General features: G+C 47.8%; 1 protein-coding gene across 5 annotated transcripts in view; it reads left to right on the top strand.

The window, feature by feature from the left end:
• ATP7B (ATPase, Cu++ transporting, beta polypeptide) overlaps positions 1-18,956 on the top strand; it is a 70,897-nt gene extending 51,941 nt beyond the window's left edge. For 3 of the 5 annotated variants that reach the window (XM_012649075.1, XM_012649079.1, XM_012649084.1), the window contains 12 exons: positions 1,437-1,564; positions 1,668-1,822; positions 2,030-2,164; positions 4,986-5,180; positions 7,186-7,368; positions 8,616-8,766; positions 9,967-10,110; positions 11,348-11,490; positions 12,858-13,061; positions 13,143-13,260; positions 14,646-14,748; positions 15,317-15,631. In XM_012649075.1, the coding sequence (XP_012504529.1) occupies positions 1,437-1,564; positions 1,668-1,822; positions 2,030-2,164; positions 4,986-5,180; positions 7,186-7,368; positions 8,616-8,766; positions 9,967-10,110; positions 11,348-11,490; positions 12,858-13,061; positions 13,143-13,260; positions 14,646-14,748; positions 15,317-15,590 (1,933 nt within the window). In that variant the 3' untranslated portion in view covers positions 15,591-15,631. Of the gene's footprint in view, positions 1-1,436; positions 1,565-1,667; positions 1,823-2,029; positions 2,165-4,985; positions 5,181-7,185; positions 7,369-8,615; positions 8,767-9,966; positions 10,111-11,347; positions 11,491-12,857; positions 13,062-13,142; positions 13,261-14,645; positions 14,749-15,316 lie in introns of all 5 variants that reach the window. The other 2 variants (XM_012649072.1, XM_012649080.1) reach the window with 2 other exon arrangements.
• The last annotated feature ends 913 nt before the right edge of the window (positions 18,957-19,869 follow it).

The following is a 19,869-nucleotide window of genomic DNA, read 5'->3' on the forward strand; positions in this document are numbered from 1 at the left end:
CTTGAGCAATCCGCCCTCCTCGCCCTCCCAGAGTGCTAGGATTACAGGTGTGAGCCACCCCGCCCGGCTGATTATGATGAATTTTTACATGTGCTTGCCCCATGGAGCCACTTGTGCAGCCTTTGGTGGAGATGGATGGGTGCTCCCTTCTCCCTTCTCCCACTGTCTCGTTTTCCTCGTGTGTTACTGGCTGGTCCTTCGGCTTCTGCTCAGCCTCCAGATAGTGGAGTATCCCAGGGCTTAGTGCTAGGACCCCTTTTCTTTTCCCTTTACGCCGTTGGGAAGCTCATACCATTTCATGGCTTTAAACGCCATCTGTGACAATTCCCAGATTTGTACCTCTAGCTCTGACCTCTTTTCTCCACTGCAGACTCATATTTTCAGCCCCCGAGTTGACATTTCTACATGGAAGTCAAATAGGTGTATTAAACCCAGCAATGTCCAAATGAAGCTCTTCACACTGTCCCTTCCCCTTCTCTTCCCTCACCTTCTCTCAGCTGCTTCTCTGTGGTTGTCTCCATCTCATTAAATGATATCTCTATCCACTCAGTTGCTCAAAATGAAAATTTGGGGCTCTTCTTTGATTCTTCTCTTGACCCTCATATTTATTGCATTTTTCACATGCTGTGGATGCATGCCCTGGAAATAGCCTGCGTATTTCTTCACCTCCAGTCCAAGTCACCGCTGTCCTTTGCTGGGGCTGCCGCAACAGCCTAGGTCTTCTCCTGGCTTTTGTCATTGTCCCTACAGCTCATTCTCATGCAGTGGCCAGAGTGATCACTTGAAAATGTGAATCGGATTATGTCACTTTTCTGCTAAAAACCTCACATCCAAAGCCTATTTTCGGCTCTAGGAGACTGTCATGATCTGGACTCCGTCAAGATCTGGACTCTGCTTGCTTCTCTGACCTCACCGTCTACTTCACTTACTTACTGCCAGCCATGCCTCCTTCCTGCTTCTCAAGCACACCCTTCCTGCCTGCCTTAGGCCCTTTTGTTTTCTCTCCCTTGAACTTTCTTTTCCCACATGTTGAACCTTCTTATCATTTAGGTCTCAGCTTAAATGTCATCTTCCAAGAGAAGCTGTCTAGTGACATTATCCTGGTTTAGTCCCATCCTAGCACTTATTTAATACCTGATACTGTCTTGGCTTGTGTCTTTCCACGGCAGAATTTGTCTTCCTGAGGGTCAGGACTTTGTTATGCTGTTCACAGAGGTATTCCCAGTGCTTAAAACAGTGCCTGGCATTTAGTAGCTGCACAATAAATATTGATTCAATCTATAAATGAACAGATAAAGTGAATACTGGTGACCATTTTAAAGCAAGTGTGGTGTAACTACTCCAACAGTTGGTCTAGATCCTGACCTGGGTGACAGTGCAAAAGGGTGAGCTGCTCTGAGTGGCTGGGTGTGTGACTTGAGTGGCATTTGTTGCAGAGAGGAGCAAGTCCCCATGGAGCTGGTGCAGCGGGGTGACATCATCAAGGTTGTCCCTGGGGGAAAGTTCCCAGTGGATGGGAAAGTCCTGGAAGGCAATACCATGGCTGACGAGTCCCTCATCACAGGTTAGGTGGCTTGTTTCCCTTTGGTGGACATGACAGCAGTTGCAGGTCACGGGAATGCTGGACGGGACTGAGTGAGTGTTGGTTATCTCCTCTCTACCTCCAGGTGAAGCCATGCCAGTCACTAAGAAACCTGGCAGCACCGTGATCGCTGGGTCTATAAACGCACATGGCTCTGTGCTCATTAAAGCTACTCATGTGGGCAACGACACCACTTTGGCTCAGATTGTGAAATTGGTGGAAGAGGCTCAGATGTCAAAGGTAATGAAGAAATTTTGAAAACAGTATAATTTCAGTTTCCTCATTTTAGAAATTATTTCAGGGGTTCCATAGAATCGGGCAGTTTTATTGAGTAAAGATTGATTAGTAAACGAGGGAGGTAAGAATCCCAGTCTTTATCCATGCTTGCGGTGTTTCATTTCTTTGTAGGTTGTAATTTCTCCCGGTCTTGGTGTTTTATTTTTGTAGGCACCCATTCAGCAACTGGCTGACCGGTTTAGTGGATATTTTGTCCCATTTATCATCATCATTTCAACTTTGACGTTGGTGGTATGGATTGTAATCGGTTTTATCGATTTTGATGTTGTTCAGAAATACTTTCCTGTAAGTTGAATGCCTTGGGCTATATGGTTGTTGTGTTTTAAATAATCTACTGCCATTAATCCTATTCTTTCATGTCTTAGATTCACTGAACTCTAATTATTCATTTTGTTTTATTTGCTTGCTTCACTTATTGGCAGTAAAATCTAAGCCAGGCTAAGGAGAGTCACTCCCCTTCTGCAGGTTCTTAGTAAAGTGCTTAGATAATTTTCACGGACACCATCTGGCTCTCAGTTGTAATGCCAGCATTTACAAGGTGCATTATTGGCAATTTTTGAGGTTATGAGGCATACATCATAGAAAGTAGTTCACTTCAAATTTTCATGGCATGATAATTTAACAGATTTTAAGAAAATATGTTTTTTGCTATCTGTCTCCACAAGTACCATTTTTGACCTCCCAACTTTCCAAGTAATGCTAGTAGCTTTTTAATAATTAAATATTTGTTAAACATTTTAAGTGAGACAATGGAATATACATTTTTGATTTTTAAAAAGTGGATGAAGAACACTATCATAGGAAATACAGTTTTTATCAAACTTCAAAAAAAAAAAAACTGTGAGAAATACAGTCCCTCCCTCAAAACTTATCTGCTTGAGAAATAGGAACTGTATGTGTCAGTGATGCTCCATTGGGAGCTGTGACAATTTTGGTTTCTATGACTTGCGGAGGGGGATGCTGTTACACTTGCATCTAGTGGGTAGAGGCTAGGATGCTGCTAAACATCCTACCAGACACAGGACAGGCCCCTACAACAAAGGATTATCTGACCCCAAATGTCAGTAGTGTTGAGATTGAAATCTTGATATATGTAAAAAGCTATATTAGAGCTTAGAGTGGTATTTAATAACTGCCCGATGAGAGAAACAATATTTTACCTTATCTCATACCTAGCCCAGTCTAATGCTTATTTTACTTTAGACCCATCGAATAAGAAACTACAAATAGGGAATAGATAATTTTCTTCTTTTTTAAAAAATTCTGCCCATATTTAAAGATATATCAAATGTCAATGTCATTTACTAAAATGTCATTTTCTCCCTCACATTTCCTGTCTTAAATTGAAAAATGCCCAAGTTAAACACTTTGAGTCATCTAAGGGAACCTCAGTGCTTTTCAGAGTAACCTATGAATGTATTCCTAGAATTTGCCAGTGGCTATTCATGGCCCCTGACTGCCTAACACTTCTGCTTTCTGGGGAGAGCAGCACGTTTGGCATGTGGCTATGGGAAGCCTCGGTCCTAAACAAGGTAGAATATGTGGCTTTCTGCTGTTGCATGCCTCTCCGTCTTACTTTGGCTTCTTTTGTTTTTATCTGCAAAATCAGGGAGGATGCTGGCAAATGAGGTACTGCATGTTCCTTTAAGATACTATAATCTCTCTGCTGTACAAAACTCATTTGTAGGGAAGGGTTCCTGTTAACTTCTAGAAGTCTACCCAGTCCGATCATAATGCCAGGTGTTATTTTGACAAGAATTGCTGTTTTTATTTTTTAAATGACATCATCTTTATTTCTACAAATCTTATCTTAAACAGGGGGCCCTCTACCTAAATACAACTGTTTCTGTGAAATTAAATAACCCTTTAATAAAATACTTTGTTTTGGAATCCTGCCTTTCAAAATCAAAGAATAGAGCGTAGGGGGAAACTAAAGAGATTGTGGTCTGTATCCTTGATTTAGAAAACATGCTTTTTACTATAATTAAAATTATAAAAAAATTACAAAATTAAAATTAATCTCTTGATTATACCCCATAGCCACCAGCCATTTTAAAAAACAAACGAAGACAATTCAGGCTCTCAGAATTCAACTAATAATACCAATATGTGCCACCAGCTATCTGGAAAAGTAGACCCATATTTTGCTTGCTTGTTTGGGGTTTACAGAGAAAATAATAGGGAAAAATATAGAGAAGACAATAAAGATGACTCAGAATCACATTCCCAGCAGTAATTGTGTTCACACTTTGGTGGACATCTTTCCAGTCCTGCTGAAAGGCCATATGCAGATGTAGATGGAAAATTTTGCATGAATAAAACAACGCAACGGCCCTTTTGGAACTGCCTTTTTAATTTCTCAATATTACTGGTATCTCTCCATATTAGTAAGTATAGATACGTGTCATCGTTCCAACAATTGCATAATATTCCGTTCTACACACCATACGCAGTTTAATTAACTCCTCTCTTATTGGTTGTTTTTATTTTGCCTTTATAAAAACAAAACAAAACACTGTGATAAATATCTTTGTATCTTTTTTCCTTTGTATGATTATCACCTTAGGAGAAATTCCTTGGAGGCCCATCATTTTTAAAACTTTTGTAATTATGATAAAAGTGATAACGTAATAGTTACAGTTCCTATGCCATGCGTTGTACTGCGTATGTTTAAATGTTTATATGTGTTTGTATGTGTATTGCCTCATTTAATCCTTACAACAACCTGTGAGCCGGATATTATCTCCCATTTGTATATGGGGAATCTGAGGCACAGAAGTGAAGCTAGTGTTAGAGCCAGGATATGGGTTTACCTGTTCTGATGCCAGAGTCTGTGCTCTTTCCCGTGTCGAGTTTTATGTGAGACTCTGCTCCTGTAATGCCTCTTTGAGGAAAGGCCGTGGGATCAAGTTGGAAACTGGGATATGTGACAGTAAAGTGAACTCTGTTTATTGAAGCAGGGCAGAATGTTATCGTGTTTCCTAAACGCAAGCTCACCCCACTGTCTCAGGCCCCGCCATTCTGCTGAAATATTTCTATGTGTTGAGAATTCTGGGAGGTTCCTCACTGAATTCTCCACCCGCCTCTGCCTCTCTCCTCTTCTCAGAACCCCTACAAGAATATCTCCCAGACGGAGGTGGTCATCCGGTTTGCCTTCCAGACGTCCATCACGGTGCTGTGCATCGCCTGCCCCTGCTCCCTGGGGCTGGCCACGCCCACGGCAGTCATGGTGGGCACCGGCGTGGCTGCCCAGAACGGCATCCTCATCAAGGGAGGCAAGCCCCTGGAGATGGCACACAAGGTCAGCCCTGTACCGCAGCTTTCTCGCCCTCCCACCTGGAGGATGATTTTCTTAAGAGAGTCTTAATGAAAATAACATCTGTTTACTGTTTCAGACTGAAAGAAAAATCTTAGAGCCACCTGAGGGTAACAGTGTTGATTAAGTAGAATAGGAAGCCAAGTCTAACTGGGAATAACATCAGCAACTGCAGCAGCTAACAGGCACATAATAAAATGCTTTGTAAATCTTAATTGATTTAGTTTCACTAACAACTCTTTGCAGTAGGTGCTTGTTATTCCCATTTTGCAGATGAGGAAATAGCAGCGGGAAGAGGTTAGATAACTTGCCCAAAGGCCTGCAGCCAATGCAGAGCCAGGCTCCAGGAGAAAAGTATCTGTGGGATTAGTGGCAGGCCCTGTGACCTTGGGAGTGAAGAGTGACTGACAGCGTTGATGGAGAATCTTCCTTTTGCCCAACATAACCAACCTTACCTTCTACACTTCCATTTATTTATTCAGTGTGTGTTGAGCACTTACTATGTGTGGGCCCAGGATAGGTTCTGGTGATGGTTGTGGTTCCCATCTACCAGGGAGCTTAAATTTCAGTCGAAAGTCAGATGTCGAATTACTAAACAACAAGTGCTGAGCATTGCGAGACAGTGTGATGTCATGGGGACACTTTAACAGGGGCCTAACCTAGACTCGGTGTGTTGGACTCAGGGTGAGGGTTGGTGCAGGTGATCGGGGAAGGGAATTCAAAGGTTAGTCCGAGACGTAACAGTTGAGTGAGAGCCACTCATCGCAGATGGGAAGAATATTTTGGCAGTGGGGACAGCAGGTGGAGAGGGCCTGAGGATGCTGTGCTGTCAGGGCGTGGGCTCCACAGATCAGGGACCGAACTTTTCCTTGTCAGTATATCCCCGGCATCTAGCCCAGCACCTGCTCATCCAAAGCATTCGGAAGTTACTAGCTGAATAAATAAATGAGGAACTGGAAGAAAATCACTGAGAGAGAAAGAGAGAGAGAGAGAGAGAGAACGAAACTGGAGACGAAGGTGTTGAGGGAGGGCCGGAACACGAAGGCTTGAAGGTTTAGTGAAGGGTTCTGAACTTCCCTAAGAGCCATAGAAGCTGTGACGCACCTAGGTGATGTGACCGGACTCCATGTCGGGAAGATCACTCTGGCTGCCGAGTGAAGGAGGCAAGAATCATTGGAGGACGATCAGTGAGTGGTGTTGAAGGAAGAGGCCACCACTCAGCATCAGAAACGAAAAGCTGAATCCATTATTTGCTAATGAGGGAGAGCCATAGGAGATGGTCTGAACAGAGCAGCGTGCTGGCCTTAAGTAGGACTCAAGGAAGCGTGCAGTTCAGGGACTGGTGGACTTCCAGAAGCGAGGGCTCGGCTGGCCCTGGCCCTGGGAGTGCAAAGACTGAGTGTGGCGGCTGCTGCTGTCAGACACTTGGGGACTGGTGCAAACAGCCATTGACCAAGTGTGATGGATTTAAAACTGGCCTGGGGGTTACTTGTCATTATGGCTGCAGAATCGTCCTTTCCTTTCTTGAACTTGGAGTGTGAAGACTTTCTTTCCGGTAGCTTTTGCACTTAGGCAGACAGGAGAAAACAGTGGTTGGGCTCAGTGGATAGCAGTCAGCAGGGAGGCAGGAGGACACCGAGGGTCCTGACTCCTGACCTGACAGGAGGAAGTCTGCAACGGTGTCACTGTCCAGGAGACAATGCCACGCTGTGGGCTCTAGAGCCAAGTGAGGGTTTCTGGCTTTACCTGGTCCAGGTTAAGCCCCAGTGTGGATGTTTTTGACTAGACAGACAGGGAAACAGCTTCTTTAGAGCAGCAGTTGTTGAACCCCCGCTGTAGGTTGACTGCAGGGGGTTATGTTAAGAAGATATGAAGGAGTATCATTATCTTCCTGAGGCAGGTTGGTTTAAGTTCTGCCTCAACATCGTGTGGACTGTGAAAGCCCCTTACCTCTGTATTACGGTCACGGAGACACGGTTGTTTTTGGCAGATAAAGACTGTGATGTTTGACAAAACCGGCACCATTACCCATGGGATCCCCAGAGTCATGCGGTTCCTCCTGCTCGTGGACATGGCCACACTGCCCCTCAGGAAAGTTCTGGCTGTGGTGGGGACTGCAGAGGCCAGCAGCGAACACCCCTTGGGCGTGGCAGTCACCAAATACTGTAAGGAGGTATGTCGACCTGAGTGTGACTCTCCCCCCACCTGTGCCTCACCAGGGGCCTTCTCTCCTAGCTGCCTCCAGGGGGCCTCCCGCTGTGTGGGCTAGAAAACCGCTTAGCAGGCTCCTCTGGAGCAGACTCCTAGGTGGCCCTTGTCACAGTCCCAGGTTATCACAAAGGAAGTTCAGTGCCACAGTCATTTGCTGAGCATCTACTTGGCACTGCGGTTGGGACAACAAAAAAACGTGTGAGAAGTGAACTCTGCCCTCTGGGAGCTTACAGCCTGAGGGGAAGACAGTCTAGAAACTCGGTCCTTTGTCAGTGCTTAGTGCGGACAGGTGCTGACAAACACAAACAAGTGACATGGGGGTATTGGGGAGAGGGAGGGAGGAGTGCTCTGCCCCGGGGACATCCGAAATGGAGAGGAACCAGCAGGGCTAAGCCAGAATGCCCAGTGGGTTCTTGGCACAGGCGTGGAGAAGCATGCATTCCTCTGGTCTCTCCATGCGAAGGGTCCTATTTCTGTTTTCTCTGTCTTCAATCTGAATATAGAGGCAGCAGAACGTGCTGGGATAGTGCCCTGACAATTCTTAAAGGATTTGAGCAATACTGGTGTTATTAATAGTAAATGTAGAAAGGTGAGATGGATGCCTTGAAAAAAAGTTGACACTGCTTCCTGGACAGGGATCTTCCAGAAACCTCATTTCTGGTTTTGTCCTTCATAGAGGGTCAGACCAAGGGCTCGCACCCCCCCTTCACGGGGGGCTTTGCTCACTTCCCTGCCCGCCGCCTCGTGGCTCCTCCAGGGTCTGCTGCGTGGGCACTTCTCTCTTGAGCCTCAGGGTAGCTTTGCCACCACTTGCTTGTTCCATCATTTTACTGAAGTTGTTTGCAACATAAAAATGACATCTTCCTCTCTTTGACACCTGCACCCCTCTTTAATCTGAGGTGTTTGGTGTGAATTGCCTCTCTCCTTTCTAGTCTGCAGCCTGTTCACAATGGTGAGGCATCACCCAGGCAGAGATTTTAGGGTGATCAGTCGTACTTAGTTCACTAGCTATAATATCGGTGTCAGATGAGAGAAAATTAATTGCTGAAGTTCCCAGTCGCTCTCTTAACCTTCCCATCAGTTCCACTTGCTCCTCTTGCCTCACACTGCTCCTACTGCCTTCACCCTGTGTCCCTGTCCTCTCTCCCACTTCACCCCCTCAGTCTTCTGATCCCAGCTCCCGCTCCCCTGCTCCCTCTGCCTTTGCAGGAGCTCGGAACAGAGACCTTGGGGTACTGCACGGACTTCCAGGCGGTGCCAGGCTGTGGAATCGGGTGCAAAGTCAGCAGCGTGGAAGGCATCCTGGCCCGCAGCGAACGCCCGGCGGGTGAACGGGTTGGCAGCCTTCCTGCAGAAAAAGGTATCCTTGGCCTTCGTCTCTGCGCCAGACCTGGGCCTGGCTGGGTTAAAGTGGAGTGTGCCGAACCACAGAGAGCACCCAGCTGGGCCTGCCTGCCATGATCTCCCTGCTGGGGATGAAGGTGGCTCATGGCTGGGGCACCTGCACCTGCCTCACCCAGGGAAGCCTGCAGTTTCTCCCTTGTATCCTTTGATGCTTATGACATGCAGAAGTAGACATGACTTAGATTCATGTAGTACTGCTTAGCCGACCCATTATTTTGATTCTCTTTCTTATTGCAAATCGAATGTGCTTCTCATACACCATAGAGTAGACAGATGGGACTTCTACTTTTGTTCTTCTAGTTTGCCTCCCTTGTGGTTGAACCATGATGGGATGCGTAGTATTTACAGAGCTGGCAGAAGGATTCAGGGAAAACAGATGGAAATGTCCTGTGCAAGTCAGGAAGGGACGCTGCTTGGAGCGACGCCTCCTTCAAAGAATGGCCTTTCTTATTCTAAGGGCACTTTGCCAGCCATCAGCATGGGGTGGGAGGACACCCCAAAACCCGTATCTAGTGTTTTTTTCTAAGTATGTGGGTTGCAATCTTGATTTAGATTGTGGTGTTAGGCACCATCCACCACCTTCTAGCAATTTAAAGCCCCAGGGTGACCTTTCCACTATAGCTTTCAGGGGCTGGTCGTGCAGTGACGCCTTAGTCAGCAGCACACTGTTAGAAGGTGACAGGTGAGAGACGTACCTGCCTTTCAGGAGGTATAGGGTAAAACGTTTCATAGAAATAGACTTTTCTGATTGTTGATTACCGGGGGTCATTGATACCAAGCAGTAATGAATCTAGTGAACACTTGCTTTGGGTGTGGGGCTAATAACTAAGTGCTTGTAATCCCTATAGAGGAAGAGTTGGTAGATACCTCTAAAGGTGGATAAGGACATCGTATGACAATGTCCTAATATGCTTATAATATTTTCACACATATAGCATGTACTATTAACACCCCATTTTAATTCATGCCCACCTGTTCTGCACATGAATTGTACTTTTTCCCCCGGTCTTAAAGGATGGTGTTACAAGAGGCGCTTAACTAGATTATAGTTTTTCAGAACAGTTAAACAGATATTTTGCTGTGAAAAGGATTGCATGATTTTCAGTTCATAGTGAAATTGGACTATTTAGGAGTAACCACAGTCTCTTTTGAATAGACGCAGCCCCCCAGACCTTCTCTGTGCTGATTGGAAACCGCGAATGGCTGACGCGCAACGGCTTAACTATTTCCAGCGACGTGAGTGACGCGATGACAGACCATGAGATGAAAGGGCAGACGGCCATCCTGGTGGCCATCGACGGTACCTCTTGCTCAGACCTTCCTTCCAGTCTCTTAAAATGCAGTTTTCTGTGGATGTCAGGAAAAAGAGCCCTCCCTTTTTTTTTTTTTTTAATGACTCTTCCTCTTGGTTAGTTTCAGGTTTGTTTTCCAGAAGGTTGTCTTGCCATCTTTTCTCTTCATTCCCATCCTGAGCCCTTTCTTTCCATCTGACTGTCTCCATCAGACCCCAGAGCCAGCTCTGTTCTGGCATTGGTCTTCTTGCCGTTGGAATCCTAAACTGTCTTTGCCGTCATCGTTGCTCCTGTCCTAGTGGGTCGTTCAAAGTTCTCCTTCTCGTTCATCCCTGCAGACAAAGCCGAATTCACTTCCCATAGCTTTAACTACAGGACGTCGTTAAATACTGTGATCCCTGCAGCTCTTCCCTGTCTGCTGCACACAGATTGGGTGTGCGCAGAGCCTCTCAAGACTGCATGTGTCTTAGTACTCAGATTCTATCTGTCTGCATCTTAAAGAGAATAGAATCTTTACTTTGTTAATGTTAGTTTTGCTAATAGAAGTAAAACTGTATGCAAATAAGAAATAACTTACGTGCTGTATATCGAGCGCTCCAACTAAATACATCTTCCTCTCCCATTCTCTCTTTTTCCCTTTTTCTAAGTGTTCGTAAACCCACAGTCCCCTCGGTTTATCAAACCAGAATTGGCATAACTAAAGGAGTCAGGCCTTCTCATACATCCCTCACTCTGTTCCTTTTTACACCTTAGCCCTAGAAACCTGCCTCTGTGTCTAAAGATGCACTGAAAGAAAAGTTCTGCACAAATGTTTTCTGTAGGAAAAGACAAAAAGAAAGGATTGATTTTTTTCTAGTTTGGATGTTCATCACTTTAACATTTGTTACATTTCTCAAATTCTAATAGCTAACATGTATTGAGTTCTTACTATGAGCCAGGTACTTTGCAAAATAATACATGTTCCTTGCAGAAAATTTGGAAAATTCAGAGAGCCACAAAGAAGAAATGAAAACACTTATAACTCTACCCCTCATGGAGGCTCTGTGAACATTTTATATTGCTTCCAGACTTTTGTGTGCATCTTTAAATGTGTACAACTAAAAAAAAAAAACCAAACAAAAAACCATATTATGTTACATAATCTGGTGTATTGGTTTTTTTGATGAGAACTGTTGCACGTCATGACATTACATTGGCTTGGGGTGCCCCGTCCCATTCGTGCTGACGCAGGCTGCTTTGCTCCAGGGGTGCTCTGCGGGATGATCGCCATTGCAGACGCTGTGAAGCAGGAGGCCGCCCTGGCTGTGCACACGCTGCAAAGCATGGGTGTCGACGTGGTTCTGATCACAGGGGACAACCGGAAGACAGCCAGAGCCATTGCTACTCAGGTACGGCCCTTCAAGATTACAAGCTGTTAAGTTCACAGAAGCGTTTAGAGACAAAAATAAGCACCAGGGCCCCCAGCGCTCAGCTTCGCTTCTGCTCTTCCCAGGTGCTGTTTCTCCTGCCTACTCCATTCTGCTCCAAGCTAGGCAGCTTCTGAGACTGCTGTGCCACCGCCACAGAGATCTTGTCCCTGGGGCCCAGGTGCACACGTCCCTGGAAAAAGCCATTCCAGCATTCTGTAACCATGTCCCAGTCTTTGCGATGGGAGAAAAAGAGTTTGGCTTGAGGGCTAAAAGACATCTTCATGTTAAGGGACGGTTTTGCCAGCTTGGCTCTTGTCACTCGTGTGCCCAGATAACTCAGTCCTGGGCAGGTCTCCAGCAGCCCTTGGTGCTGAGTTGGGGCCAGGAGGACAGCACGGCAGGACGGCTGCCTGACTGCTCACACAGCGGCAGCTCCAGCGTGAATTCCTGGAAATTGTACAACCCCCTCTCCCACAAAGGTGTGCAGAGCTGTATGCTTTTGAAAATTAATTGCGTCCTCTGAGGGAAGCAGCAGTATTTCTGTTTTCCGTGGTCTTCCTTGCTAATGACAGACTTGTTGAGTGTGCACCCCTCTTTTCCTGGTTAAAACTTGTTCATCCACACAAAGCACCAGGGATGTGACAGACAACCACAGGGCAAGCACTGTGAGGAGTGAAGGGGGCTCGTGGTCCTGTGGTGGGGTGGACCAGAAACGGGGCAGAGCAGTGACGGGACATAGACTTAAGAAACAGGAGAGGGACTGGGAAAGGAAAACTGAGCCTTCCTTCCCTATAGCAGGCAGCGCGAGCGTCACCCAGGGGCACAGAGTGGCACGGTGATTTGGAGAAGCTGTAGGAAGCTGCATGGTGCAGAGCCTAGTGTGGCCCTAGCCGTGGGCCACCAGGCAGAGGCCAGACCCAGGGGCCTCAGAAGGCAAATCCCCAAGAGTTTAGCTATTGTCCCCAGGGAGGTGGGTTGGATCCACTGGAGGACGGGAAGCAGGAGGTTAACATGATTGTTGATTAACATGATTAACGATTGTTGTTTTGGAAAGACGTCCAGGACGGCATGTGGAGAGGAGAGTTGTGGGGCCGAGATGTGGACGGGGAGGCCAGCAAGGGGGCTGTTTGCCCATCTGAGAAAGGACAGGGCCTAAGCCAGTGCAGGACATTGGGGCGGCACCTGGGGAGAAACGTGCCCTGTGACGGCAAACCTGCAGGATGTGGTCGACTGACCTCACTGACTGGTCCTGGAGGCCGAGGCCAGGGGGAAATGGGTGACTTGGGGTTTCTACTGCTGCCCGCTGTCTTCGGCCAACACCAGATGTTGTTTTCCTTTCTTCTTAGGTTGGCATCAAAAAAGTCTTTGCAGAGGTGCTGCCTTCTCACAAGGTGGCCAAGGTCCAGGAGCTCCAGAATGCAGGGAAGAAGGTCGCCATGGTGGGAGACGGGGTTAACGACTCCCCAGCCTTGGCCCAGGCAGACATGGGTGTCGCCATTGGCACAGGCACAGATGTTGCCATCGAGGCAGCCGACGTCGTCCTCATCAGGGTGAGTGAGGCTGTGTCCAGGCCAGGGGATTGGTGAGGTGTGGAGCAGACCCCCTCCTCACCACGTGTTTCTCTCCTTCAGAACGATCTGCTCGACGTGGTGGCTAGCATTCACCTTTCCAAGAAGACCGTCCGCAGAATCCGAGTCAATCTGGTCCTGGCACTGATTTATAACCTGGTTGGAGTCCCCATCGCGGCAGGTAGGGGTGGCCCTCACTTGCTCTGTTACCTTGGGCCCCAGCTGGGGCCAGAAAGTGTTCTCCCTGCCCGGTTCCTGCCAAGCTCCGTAAGTAGCCCGCCTCACTGGCTGGCTAGAGGCCTTTTAGGAAGGCTGGTGTCCTTACAATCCCTTCTTTGTTTACACCTCTCTAAAGGTAAATGAGAAACTGCTGAGAGGACCCCAAACCTTCATTCACACTGGTCCTTTCTACGAAGCTGGTCGAGAGGCTTGGCTATTTATTTCTGTGGCCCCATTTTCTAAACCATTTATTAAGACATAGAGTCTGAAAAATAATCATTATTAAGAGTTATGGGGCACCTGCCACACGTTAGGCACCATGATTGGTGTTTCAGAGCCTTGTTTTAAAGATTAATCCTGCTCAGAGGCTGGGTGCGGTGGGGAGAAATGTGCCCTGTGATCCTCATTAGGGGAAAGTGCCTATAATCCTAGCACTTTGGGAGGCAGAGGCGGGAGTATCGCTTGAGCCCACGAGTTTGAGGTTGCTGTGAGCTGTGATCTCTCCACTGCACTCTACCTGGGGTGACAGAGTGAGACTCTTTCAAAAAAAAAAAAAAAGAATTTAATCCTGCCCAGGTTTCCTTCTGACTCTCACAAACATCATGGAAAGAAATGAATTTTTTCTGCTTTGTAACTCCCCCTTGCCCCTCAAATCCTGTGGAATCCGATGGGGAAGAGTTCCAGGCCCTTCTGCAGGTAGTCTCCTCCATTGGCTGAGGAGACCTGTAGTTTTTAAGCTTTCCTACCTTGGTTTCCCCTGTTGTGTCTGAGTGGATAGTGGTCACTCCCAGAACAGGGATGAGCGTGTCTGCCTTGGCCTCCTGAGCCTGGGGAGTCAGGCAGGTGTCCCTCCTGCCCCCAGAGCCGGCTCAGGAGCTTCATCCACTCTGGTGTCTGGGCGTTTGCCACAGACGGTTGACCATACCTGGCCCAAGTCTCCTGGCACTCACTTCTCTTGTAAAGGTGTTGTGAAGCCCTGGAGGTGAGACGATCTGTGTAGACGAGGACATTGGCTTCAGGACGGCTGGCTCCTGTGCCTCCTGCTTCTTTCCCTCCTCCCCTGCACCTCTGCTCCCCAGAGCACTCCCTGAAACGGGCTGCCACCCGAGGGTGATTCTGGGAAGGGCAGGGTAGGTGGAAGAGAGCCAGGTCCCTGACAGTACCCCATGCCCAGCTTTCTAGGACAGCCTCCCCTCCGGGGCCTGTGGGTGCAACATGGGCAGGGGTGGCTGAGGGTGGGTCCCACCACCCCCCATCCCCTCTCCTCTCCCCCTACTCCCACACCAGAGACCCGCTCCTTGCTCTTACCTCCGCCCTTGGTGTGAGTGCATGTCCTTCCCCTGGCAGGTGTGTTCATGCCCATCGGCATCGTGCTGCAGCCCTGGATGGGCTCGGCAGCCATGGCGGCCTCCTCCGTGTCTGTGGTGCTCTCTTCCCTGCAGCTCAAGTGGTAAGACCTTTGGGGTGGGGCACCTGTTAGAGTCTCCCAGGAGGCCCTGTCACTGTGTGCTCAGGACAGGTTGGGGCTCACCAGTGAACTTCCTGGAGTAAGAATGGGTGTGAGTGCATGCTCCCCATTCATTCACCTGACGCACACCCCACAGTGGCAGCCAGGTGTGTGTGTCGAGTGATGTATCCGGACCACGAGCAGGTGGTTTACCACTCAACAGTCACACGCACTGGACTGTTCTCACTCTTCTGCTCGAGGGCTGTTTATGTGAATATCATGTAGACATGAAATCCCTGTCTATTATCTTTTTTCATTTATTAAGGCATTGATTGAATAAAAGTTAATGACAGCCTACTATGTGTAAGGCATTTGCTTATTAGCAAGTTTCTAAATCAGGTCAACTTTACTTAAACCATAGACGTTTAATGTCTTTTTTCTTTAAAACACATGAGGTTTTGATACTGCATGTTATTCCTAGATGGATGAGAGGCCCTCACCAGGCTTCAAGAAGAAAAAAAGAGCCTTGTGTCCAGAAAGGCTCAGATGCTCTTGCATTCTTGTGTTCCAGCTATAAGAAGCCCGACGCGGAGAGGTACGAGGCTCGGGCCCATGGCCGCATGAAGCCCCTGACCGCGTCCCAGGTCAGTGTGTACATCGGTATGGATGACCGGCGGCGAGACTCCCCCAGGACCACACCGTGGGACCAGGTCAGCTGCGTCAGCCAGGTGTCTCTGTCCTCCCTGACTCCTGACAGGCCATCTCGCCATAGCACTGCAGTGGACGATGGTGGGGACAAGTGGTCTCTGCTCCTGAATGACAGGGATGAGGAGCAGTACATCTAAAAGCCCTAGGCCCAGGGCAGGGCAGGGCCCATCTCTCTCCAGCGAAGCAGCTGGCCCAACTCCTCCCAAAAGGGAGCCGGGCATCCATTGGCTGCCCGAGCCGAGCAGGTGCAGCACTAGTAGCCAGCAGTAGGGTGTGCAAAGCTTGCCCCGGCATAGAGGACTTCTCCTTCCTGGACGTTTCTGGTCATCCCACCCCGCAGCACACAACGTGGCCTGGAGAGGCCTACCCTGCCTGGGTCCTGCTCATGCGGGGCAGAGCATCGTGGCCTCACCATGCCGTCGGCGCGGGCTTTGTCAGAAACCTTGCTTGGACTCTAGAATACCAGAGGCAGGTCAGTCCTCCTCGCAGACCTCTGCTCACAGTATTTGGGATGACTACTTACGTCATGAGGAACAATCTCGGTGGGACCGAAAGCCTAGCTGGGCCTTTCCAGAGACCTCCTGCAGAACCCGCCATGGCTCTTTTTGACAACACCTATGTGCATCATGTTGCTGAGACCACAGTTTACCTCAAGTGCACCTGTTGTTTTCTGCTGGCACAGTCTCTTCCTTTTCTCCCCCCTGTGTGCTTGGCGTCCTTGACGCTGGGGACCCCCCTCCCCATGCCTGTCACCTCTGAGGACAGGCCCTTTGTCCCTTGGCCCTGCTGATGCTCTCAGGCATTTTTGCAGATGCTGTGGCGTATGCACGTCCAGCCTGAATCTGCTGCCTCACACGTGGCCCACACACCCGAGCCGGGCAGCTCGCCACGCCCCTCTTCAGGTTGAGGGAGCTCTTCCTTGCGTAGGAGCCGCTTCTCTGTGGAGTGGTGGCTGCTCTTCCCAGAGCAGGTTGCTGTTGCTGCCAGCTGAAGTGAGGGTCTCAGAGCCTGGCCTGAGAGTCCCAGCCTGGCTTCCCGTGGGGTCTGGGTGCTCATGACCAGGGCATCCTTCCGTGCCCCTGTGTAGCCTGTGGTGCTTGAAACAGGTGCCCTGTGGGAGGTGTGCGTACGCAGAAGCCTCCCTGCATGGTCCCAGAGCTTCATTTACATGGTCTTCTGTCACCTCATGGGGTCCAGTAGAGAATTCATGTCACTAGTGCCCCTGGCGACTCAGAGAAAAAGTGCTGTCTGAGTAAGAAGAAAGGACAGTGCTCCTCGTGAGCCCACCTTCGACACCCTGTGTGGGCACCTTAGGGAAGGGGTGGCCACAGCTCCCCAAAGGGAGAGTTTGGTTTTACCTGTCGGTGGCTCTTTGTGATCGTGTGACATCAGAGGGGCAGGAATGGGCCCAGTTTTAGATGCTGAAGTCAGTGGCAATTGACAGAACCACAAGGGAGCAAAGTACTAGAATCAGATTAAATTCTAAAGTGAAGCCCTCATCTCACACACAGAATAATTTTAGTTATTTATTGGCTGTCCATTATTTGCCAGGGGCAGTGTTAGTAGCACTTTTTTTAGGTTATATCTAATCCTCCCAGCAAGGTAGCTATTATTGTCCACATTTTACAGGCAAGGAAACAGGCTCAGAGAAGCTGAATCTTGCCTGGGATGACACAGCCAATATGTTAACACGTGCCACGTCTGTTGGCTCTGAAGGCTTTTCTCCAGTTCTGCTGCTGCTTTGAATATGAGTTTGCTTGATAAGAATAAACAAGGAAAAGGTCCTTGCCTCCTGGAAGAACAAGTCAGCCAGGTAACGTATTAGCTGTATCCCGTTTAGATTGCAGTTGATTCACGAGGTCATCTCACCTTCACCTTGGATGATTAGTTTCAATTTTTGCATTTAATGTAGTTTTTGCCGAGTTTTATCTTTTAAATCCAGCACAGCGTTTTGTCATGTTTTCGTTGTTTTTAGTCTGCCTTGGCCTCCCCTCCCCCGCCCCTGCCCCCACTGTCCCAAGTTGTGTCCTCTCTTTATTGTTGCTCGGGGAATGTCTCTTGCTTTCTAACTAGGCTAATCATCATCTAAAGAATCTAATTGTTGATTTTTACAACTTTTAGGACCATAAACTCCATGTTCATATATGGATATGAAAATATTTACATAATTTTACAGAAAATAACCTTCTAGATGTTCAAGAATAAGGAATATTTTTTTACCAGGTAATTCTGAATTCCAAAACTTTCCACGCAATACTAGAATAAAGTTTCTTTTATTCCTTTAAAAGTCTGCCCCGCTGGCTCTGCCTGTGAGAGGAGCACGGTTGGAGGCCACTGGGGCCCTGTGTGCAGTGATGGCCTCCAGGCGCTGGCTAAGCTCCACGTGTTTCAGCGGGCAGAGAAGGACAGGGTCTTAACAGCAGGGGACGTGAGGGTGGCCAGAGCCCTCTTGATCTGCCATCCCCAGCACTGGTGTGCGCCCCTCTCTAGAATGCCGAGTGTGGCCGGCCCCAGTGGTGTGTGGGGAGAATTCAGAGGCACCCCCTGTCATAGTCCCCCCACTGCGCCAGGCACAGTGCACCCCATGTGCACTTCTCTGCTTCAGGGCGATTTTCTGCAAAAGGTTGTTCTCAAACACACACATCTGAATCAGAAGGAATCTGTTTTGAGTTCCTTGCCCCTGAAAGAGTGGGGCAGGGGGAGTAGCAGAAAAATCTGGACCAAGCGGCTCTGCTGGGAAAGCTCTGTGGGCGTCTTAGGGTAGCGAGGGAGCCCTAAGTGGGGTACACCTAAAGGGAGGTGACAGTATAATTTGTCATCTGAACCAGGACACTTTTAAGAGTAGAAGGAGGCGCTATGAATAGTTGTGCCGGGACAACTGGCCTAAACTGGGATATCTAGGCAAACCGGGACATGTGGTTACCTTCCTTCACAGGGAAATAGACATGGGGAAGTCGCCATCAACACAAACTACCTACTTCAGAACTTGGCACAGTTGTAGGTTCCAGAGACATGCTGGTGACATAATCCTTTATCACGTTTCAAGGTTTCCCCCCATATCCACGTCTTGGTACCCACACTTCTCTGTTGAATCACTGAGGTCATTATCTTGTGCTCAAATGACTGCCCTGCTAGGTGGCCAGGCCTAGGGCAGCACGTGCTGCTGTGCCACACTGCCCGCTGGCACACCCCGGAGGACTAAATGCCACGTACATGTGACTGATTATCTGGATGCCCAGATATGGAAATTTCATGTTGTATGCGTGTCCCATTGTGAAAAGCAAGGGTTGATACCACGTTACGAAGGGATCCCACTTCTGTAAAAGATAACATGCTTTCTAAAACTTGAGCAAATTTCCCTGATAGATTCACCAAGCACTAGAATAAATCAGAGCATTCCTGATAAACTTTCAGTCTTTAAGACCGTAGTGGAGAATTGTGATGGGATTACCTTTTAAATAAATGAATGTGATAATTCTAGCTTTCTTTTATTAACAAGTGGCATCTGGGCCAGGCTCACGCCTGTAATCCTAACACTATGGGAGGCCGAGGTGGGAGGATCGCTGGAGCTCAGGAGTTTGAGACCAGCCTGAGCAAGAGCGAGACCCCATCTCTACTAAAAATTCGAAAAGTTATCTGGGTGTGGTGGCGCCCACCTGTAGTCCCAGCTACTCAGCAGGCTGAGGCAGGAGGATGGCTTGAGCCCAGGAGTTGCCATGAGCTGGGATGATGCCACTGCACTCTAGCCTGGGCAGCAATATTTTTCTAAGGAACCAAGATGAATAATGGTGACCTTTATTAGAAAAAGATAATTTAAATTACAGAAAGAGTTTTTTTTTTTTGCCTTAAAAAATTTATATTTCAGTAGATAAATTCCCTAATGTGTATGAAATTGAGTTAGAAAATTATTGCTTGCATACAGCTTTTTCTTATTTAAAAAAAAAAAAAAGCAAGGAACGTATATACAAAGAAATGCTTCAAGCAACCACTCGTGCTGACTCTTGGTTCCCTGTTCAGACTACGTCTGTGTGTGGGAAAGCTGATTTGGTATTGGAAAGTATCGTGGAGCTGTTAGAAATGAAACCACTCTACTTTCTTCATTTTCAAACTCAGCTTGGGCAGGTATATAAACACCATTGTCTGGGTTTTCATTCCGGAGGGAGATGTCTACTCGTCTGCTGTTTTCCTTTGTATGAAGACAATGACAACGGTTGAAATTACAGGATAGAATATGAGAATGTTAAGTAGTGCTGTGAAATCCCAGAATCTCCTTTCTTCTATTCAAAAAGATGAATAAACAGATGTAAAATCATCCAAGGGCTAAAATGAAAACAAGAATCGATGGAAATTTAGCATTTTTTCCCTCTGAAATAGAAATGGCTATTATTTCTTCTTGGGATAAACACAATTGCTTAT

This window comes from Propithecus coquereli, unplaced genomic scaffold (genome assembly GCF_000956105.1).
Source record: "Propithecus coquereli isolate 6110/MARCELLA unplaced genomic scaffold, Pcoq_1.0 Scaffold11, whole genome shotgun sequence".
Taxonomy (NCBI): domain Eukaryota; kingdom Metazoa; phylum Chordata; class Mammalia; order Primates; family Indriidae; genus Propithecus; species Propithecus coquereli.